The 7988-nt window shown below is 34.1% G+C and overlaps 1 protein-coding gene across 3 annotated transcripts; it reads right to left on the bottom strand.

The window, feature by feature from the left end:
• Positions 1-317: 317 nt before the first annotated feature.
• On the bottom strand, positions 318-5906 carry LOC111411792 (uncharacterized protein At4g06598-like). Of its 3 annotated transcripts, XM_023042391.1 has the most exons (6): positions 5713-5906; positions 5496-5617; positions 3301-4023; positions 2136-2211; positions 1911-2037; positions 318-924 (listed from the first exon to the last, which is right to left on the bottom strand). In XM_023042391.1, the coding sequence occupies exons 3-6, from the start codon at positions 4002-4004 to the stop codon at positions 737-739; spliced, it is 1095 nt and encodes a 364-aa protein (XP_022898159.1). In that variant the 5' UTR covers positions 4005-4023; positions 5496-5617; positions 5713-5906; the 3' UTR covers positions 318-736. The 3 variants fall into 3 exon arrangements, with proteins under 3 accessions (XP_022898159.1, XP_022898158.1, XP_022898160.1); XM_023042390.1 differs by lacking the exon at positions 5496-5617; XM_023042392.1 differs by lacking the exons at positions 5496-5617; positions 5713-5906 and adding an exon at positions 4432-4531.
• Positions 5907-7988: the final 2082 nt, after the last annotated feature.

The raw sequence follows: 7988 nt of genomic DNA, 5'->3' as shown, positions 1-7988 counted from the left end.
ATTTTCGTTAGGCCAAGTGAGGGAATTGGACACAGTTATCCAATTGAAATCAAATTAAAATGTAGTTACCCAATCAATCAAAATTAAAGTACAATTATCTTATTGAAATCAAATTAAAATGTCATCAATTTTTGTAAGTACAAGGGAGAGAATGAACCCAGAAGGCAGGACAGGACAATTTTACAGGAGAGAGGAGCTAAAACTAGTGTCAAATACTATGTACCTAACCTGTCATGTCTTTGAAATACGTTGGTCGTTCACTCGTTCATTAAGATTCCACCAATTCTTGACAAACGTTTGAGACTAATAAGTACCCGTAATCAACAATTGTTAGATTTCATAAACCAATTTCCAGTCTAATGGCAGTGTTCCCTCAGGCAGAACGTTAAGGGAAATTTATAAATGTAATCACTTAAAGACATACAGGGATGGTCATTAACATCAATCGTGTTTGGAAGAACCACCTCAGGAGAGTCATCCACCAGAACAACTATTTTCCGGCACAGACTACCAGGCGCACATGGCGACGCTACTTTTAATAAAGAAAATTGAAAAATTCTAACATTACAAAGAACATAATAGAATAGCATAAGATAAACAAACCGGGCAACGAGGTCCAGCCTCAGGAGTGGAAGAATGCGGCTTGATCCCATGAAAGGAAACCTCGATTTTTGTCATTGGCAAGGCAAGGAGACATCAGTCAAGGAATGATTAGGAGGCACCGTAAAAACTCACACTAGATATACCCAGAAGGTGTATCATTGTTAGAACTTGCTTCCTTGGGTTCCAGTGAAAGATTAGCAAATTGCTGGTCGAGATCTCGGCTTTTAGCACGTCGATGGCTAGATGAAAACTGTTGCTGCTGCTGCTGCTGATACAGGGCTCGTAATCTTCCGACTTCTCTTTCCAATACTTCATGCTCAACTGCAAACAACATCCGCAAATTTAGTTCAGAGAAATCTTAAGAGTGGAAAACTTTCTGCGGTCCAATTGCTACTCTCTAATACAAGTCAATTCCAAAACCAACGTGATGCTAGCTTTCCAATGTTTTACAATTATATAATAATCTGTATTTCAAAATTCACTATTCTATCCCTGACTATGCAAAGGTCTTAGTTATATCTGAACAGAAACAAGTTAATGCAGCAGACTAGTGCCTACCGTCAGACAGCTAAAACAAAGGTCTTAGTTATATCTGAACAGAAACAAGTTAATGCAGCAGACTAGTGCCTACCGTCAGACAGCTAAAACAAAGGTCTTAGTTATATCTGAACAGAAACAAGTTAATGCAGCAGACTAGTGCCTACCGTCAGACAGCTAAAACAAAGGTCTTAGTTATATCTGAACAGAAACAAGTTAATGCAGCAGACTAGTGCCTACCGTCAGACAGCTAAAAGAAGCAGTACTGTTGTAGAACATATACTAGGAACCTAAGTCAGAATAAAGTGTGGGTTTGCTATGTTCTTAAACTTGATCCGAAATACACATTGACATGTACTTTTTCAATAATGATAACACTAGTGGGCATGATGCAGTACTTTTTCATATCTAATCAGAGGGGAAAATGTGTTAATTTTATGCTTTACTTACGGAGTAAATCAAAATTGATATAATTTGCGGACTGGTGCATAATTACAATTACAGTCTTTACAGAGAGTCCATCAACCTGGGGTGGCTAGGATTATCTTATACAATGCCCATATATTTGATGCTGACATATGAAATTAAATCAAGGTTCATATCAAACCTCTTGAAGACACGTTTTAAAGCCCAAATTATCCACCTACTCTTTCAATTTCCTTTCCAAGACCTACTGTGTAAAAATAGATTTTCTTTCCCCAGTTATGCCTAATTAACACAAAATAACAAACTAACAACCTGGAAAATTAACTTATGGGACAAAAACTTACAGTACTTTATAAGCTGCTCTTGAGCCAAACTTTCCAATCGTTGCTTCAGGGTTTTATTCTCCATGCTTAGTATAAGATTCTGTTGGTTGAGAAATTCGAGCTCAGCAGAAACTTCAGAACCATCAGCCTATATTTATAAACAACAAAGTTGATATCAGCAATTTTAGAGATGTAACATGTCAAGGTAAGATCGATACTAAAATTTCTCAGAGGGGGAATATCTGCCTGTAGAGCTTGCATGTTTCTTTCCAGTTCAGCGATGTATTGAAGTTTTCGGACCCGTGAACGTTGAGCAAACTGCCTGCATTAGAAATGAAGTTTAAAGCTTACTGAAACACTAATTATTTACCAAAGTTTGTAGTTTACTATCAAAATGCTCGAGTGAGACGTAATGAGAAGACACAAAAACGGCACCAAGTTCTCAGGACACAATGTGGAATTTTATTGTGAAAGTAAAATTATACACGATAAGTTCATTTAAATTAAAAGGGAGAAGAATTGGTATCACTAAGTATAAATATTCTATAAGAGTGTCCATGCATTACAACATCATATCTGCATCCTGAATATTATATTGATGCGTAGAATTGTGATTAATATTTCAGTTTAATTCAGTAGAGCTTTCAATATGTACAAAGCACATATCACCATAACCAATAGGCCAAGACAGTTAATAAGACAAATATCAAGGATACTGAGATTCTAACTAGTGTATTATAAGAAACCAATTTTTTTTTATGGGGCAGTATGGGGATGAAATATCATCTCCAGAGTCAACAGGCTAAAAGCTAAAATAAAAGAAAAGGTAAATAAAGTTATAAAATTAGTTAAAAATCATTTTAACTATAAGCAGATGAACAAGATTTTCAAGAGTAGGTCTTCAGAATATTGTGACAATAATTCAAACTCACAATTTAGATTGTAACTGATTTTACATGAAAAATAGGCTTAGAATGGATTTCAAACGTGGCTTTATTTATGTACCACGTCATAAAATCTTATGATTCAAAAACATATTCTAAGCTTAAAAATGATGCATTTAAGTTCAATCTAAGCCATATTCAGTGTAAATTCGTGGTGATCTAACACGATGGTTCATGGAAAGCAGATTGATATAAAGCTAGGCTTAACCCACAACTAATGCAATTAAAATTAAATCCCCGAACATAACTTTGTATCATTCACATGAATAGCCTCATATTAATGGTATAGATCTTACTAAACAAGGACTCAAAGATTAAAAGAAATCCACATATTTAGGTGTCCTCCCAAACCCAAGACAAGCATGCATCAAATGCAAAGACAGCAGATGGCTACAATAAGGTCAAAGAACGTTAAAAAGTCAATTGCTGTAACTTATCAGGTAAAATGTCAAGTTGAGTTAACATACTGCTTGGCCCGTTTGGTGTCTGTTTCGGATGAAGATGATTTGGCATGAGAAGAATCTTTTGGATTATAAGGATCAGATTCAAGCGGATCCTGCTTTCCAGTTGAAGAATATGAATTCTTGTCTACTTCTGGGGAAGTACTCAATGATACTCCAGTTTGAACTATGGTAGTGTCCTTAGGAGCAGGACGGCCATGAGATGATGCAACTGGATTCACAGGTGCATCCCACGTCCTGTTCTTGGTTTTGGCTGAAGATTTTGGGTCTGTATAGAAAGAACCATGTCTTATATCTCTGTAAAGATCGAAGTCCTGAGATCCCCAAGAAGGCACTGAAGTTAAATTTTTGAACTTGTTATCATCTTGATCTATGCCATTCACGTTTCCAACATTAGATGTGTCAATATATGCAAAGGAATCACTCGATGAGCGTCGATGACCTCCTCTATGCGCAGGTGTTTCGGGCTCATTGAGAAGTTCATCAAGCCAAGATGGCTGTTCCTCAATCAAAAAACTTTCAGAGGAAGCACGTTGATGTTGTGAATTGCCATTTCTAGGTGCTGGGATACCTTTTCGGGCAGGTGCTGAATTAGGGATGTACTCAGCATATGATGGGGAAATGCTAGGGAATGGACATTTAGGAGGCAGAAGAGAATTTTTTCCAACATGCATCATATTTCTGATCCTAGATGATCTAGAATTTTCCATAGCTGAAGATATCCAGTTCCTGTCAAGAATAATAATGATATCTAATGAGGAAAATCTTTATGAAAGTAATTTATGGATGAGCATAACCCAATCTCATGAAATTCATTGCTTACAGGCTTTGCTAAGATTTCATAATGAGGGAGTAACTATTTCAGCTTAACAAATCTCACATTTATCTAACATGCAACAACAGAGACAATCACGAAAATAAAACAATCAAAGAAGAAATCAAATTTATGTGGTGAAATATCAGGTATTTCAGTAAGTTGCTATAGAAAAGAAATCAAAACTCTAATCTAAGCAATTCATCATCCAACGATTATGCTTCCAACCTCATTGAAGATGCATAACCATGTTTGCATATTTTTTATTCAATACACAACATAGACAAGTGTACGATAATCCACATAAATAGAGAAAGACCTACCAATCTCAAGAGTCAAGACACCGAGTTAATAGAACTATAATACAATCATGTAACCTGCAGCAAGTTTGTGTCATCCACAATCAAATGTTTCAATTTGACGCTGCTCCTCAAAATACGTGCACATGAAATAGAGATGGAAACTAGTCAAATCACGTGGACGCATGATAGAACTGATACGATCACAATGGAAATTTGGGAAGGTGATGAATTCAGTTTCCCATATCTAAAATTGAAAAAAAAAAAATTACCCAAAATAGGAAATGAACTCTAAACAATAAAAGGAATTATCAGGCTCGTAATTGAAGAGGGAGAGCAAAGGATCTTGGTCACTGTGAACTACCCCCATCATATTAAGACAACCTTGTTAAGTACATTTGCCCATCACCATTTACACAGCGAGCAGTTTGTCCAATACTTACATTAACTACGATTAATGGCCCAACATTCACCAAAAAAGAGATGGGTAATCCATTCTATGACACTTAATTATGCAAAGCCAAGGTGATCATATGCTTTGAAATAGAAAGAATCTTGATCAGCCATCCAAATCCTAATTAGCTTGAATGATCATGGAAATGTCAAAGGCTAGCAAAGCATAATCCATCCATTTTTCATAGAAACACCACTTAACAGCCTCCCCATCACCCAAATTCTAATCACAAAAAAATAAACATCAATAGTGTACTACAACATATTTAACTGTCATCATTGCCAATTGCAACATTCTACTGCATAGTATTAGCATCACAGATACAATTAACTGATTCATGCCCAGTAATTAGCAATCCTCAAACTTGATTTTGTGATTTTCCTTTAAATGAAGACTAAGTTAACAGACGTAGAAAACTTACAAACTCACAATCCCATTCATAACACGTCGCACAACAATTTACTGATAGACATTTATACAAGTTACTTCTATATTTATTAAAGCTCAAATCTTTTACACACAATTTGAACAGAATCTCACTATTAATTCCAGCCAAACAATTTTTGTCAAGTTAACCTGTATCAATCCGGAATAAGAAATATAAATATTATTTCCTTTTCCAATATCACGCTACCTTAAATTATCTCGGATTTAATTTCCATCAACTATTCCTTCGTCACCCTGTCCACAATAGCTCACACATACATATAACAGTTTCATCCTACCCACATTTTCTCATCGCCCACAAAGACTACACTGAAATCAAACAAAAATTAAAAACCAATAAACAATATTATACATTCTTACATCACATACTGGAGAAAGATTTACATAATCAAATAATAACTTACCTTAATTAAGAATAATAAATAATGATCTCGGCAATTTGATTCAGAACGAACGCAGAAATATGTAAAGAATCAGTAACTTAATAAGCTCTGTTTTTAGGGTTTCTTCTTCGTCTTCTCTTTCTATCTACCTAGATAGTTGACGTCTTGCGGTGAAAGTGTGGCCATTCCTTGGAATGAGCTTATGCCAGCCTAAAATATGTGGTGTTTTATTGGTTTTATTGCATTTGGGGAGTATTTTACAATTTCAGCCCCAATATTCTTCCATATTGAAATAAACCCCAAAGGATTCTTGAATTCTTTTTAATTAGTCCTAACCTAAAATCAAAAGTTCCACATGCATAAGAGAAGGGAAATTAAGGATGACAAAAAAATTCATCAAACTCGATACCAACGGAAGGTGAAAACTATCCGTTCAATTGGATATTCGAGTCAAGTACAGGTGGGGGATTTCCACCGGGCGGGTACGAGTAACAAGGGCTAGTCCCGTTTAATTTTCTTTTTAAGAATTTAATACTTTAAATGAAAAACTTTACAAAATTTCATTAATTCTAATAAGATATGGTAGCTAAGATTATCTAAAGAATATGATAAACAATAAAAATCATAGTTTAACAAATATATTCGAATAATTTAATTTTTAAAATTAATTAATTAATTAAAAAATTTAATACCTATATTATTATCTCGGTTTAATGAACGTGAACTATAAAATGAATTAGAAAAAATAAACAGGTAAATAAACGGGGCAAGCCCCCTTTATGATGATCATAAGCATCTATTTATGACATGTTTGTTTAGATGGATTGAAGAGTATTTGATATTATTAGAAAAGAAAAAAATTCCAAATTCTGTATATCACACTATTGAATCCTATGTTGAGCTTATTTGGGAGTTCTTTTAATTCTTATAAGTTGTGGTGGTGATACAAAATATCTGAATAATAAGTTGATAGTAGTTGTCGATCTTACAAATTGTGTGGATAAAATATAAGTTTGAATAATTTAAGTTTTGCCAAACATGTACCTTACTGTTATCAATTGCAAAGGTGACACGAAATTGTAGAGAGAGAAGCAACATAATATTGATTTTTACTAGAAGTGTAAATGAAGAGAGTATTTAAACAAATTTAACGTTGAAAAAAAAAATTATTCACGAAAACACAATATATGGAATGGACAAGAAAAATTTGTATAATGTGTGTCTTTTAATATTCACATTAATAACATTTTTTTATAATTATATTTCTTTTTCACCATAGGATATTTGCTTGGTCTATAACTCACTTGGCAAGAATTTTACATTGGATAAGCTTAGGCCAATCTTTGGTGTATAGTCTTTTGAAGTTGGGCAAGCTTTAACCCCACAACTTCACTATGAAAAGAGGAATTTGGTTGGACTATGCCAACTCCCTAAAGAAGATACTAGTTTTGCAAACTCACTTACTATTAGTAGTATTGTTTGTTAGTACAATCACATATTAGGCTAGTTAACTTGTAATGACATGATTTTCTATTCATTGTTACGAACAGATAAAATTCATGATAATTATATTTTCACTGAATGCCAATCAAATAACTGTACTTCAATTTTGTTCAATTAGCTAAATATATTTTGATTTGATTTCAATTAAAATAACTTCGTCCAATTCATCTAAAGAAATTGAGGTACGACAATCAATGATTATCACTTTTAAAGGACTAATAGCATAATACCATCTAAAAACACTTTCATGTGTGATATACTCCTCTACTTATTGAAAGTCACAGAAAACCATCTTGTTTGAAATATTTTGTGCGAAAAAACCCCATACTGTTAAGATCCGTCAGATTTGCCATTAAATATAGTAAAAAAAAATGCTAAAATTAAAAGGGAATAATTGTAATTTCAGTACCCAAACTTTTTATTTATTTTTTTGAAATTAAATTTAAATTTTTTTATACGTGTTACCTACAATACCAAATTTTTAAAACTTTATTTTTCACTCCCACCACACTTGGCATCGTCATCACTAAGTCCAAACAAATAAACTTGAACAGGGGATCCTTTATTGGCTGCAAGTCTAGGTAAAAAGAACCTCAAAGCAAAATTTAAATTGGCATTCCTGTCCCCATCCCACCTCCCCAACAATAATGGTCATGTCTCCAAACCCAACAACAGCTTTGAGTGATGCCGCCATGGTGTCGAAGTTGGCATCGAAGACATTAGTGTATGGAATTCCATTATCAACAATAGGATTACTCACCCTATCAAGGAAGGCATAATCAACAAGGAAGTGC

Source organism: Olea europaea, chromosome 16 (assembly GCF_002742605.1).
Source record: "Olea europaea var. sylvestris chromosome 16, O_europaea_v1, whole genome shotgun sequence".
NCBI lineage: Eukaryota > Viridiplantae > Streptophyta > Magnoliopsida > Lamiales > Oleaceae > Olea > Olea europaea.
Note: the sequence above shows the minus strand (reverse complement) of the source record. Positions and strands in the feature narration are given on the sequence as shown.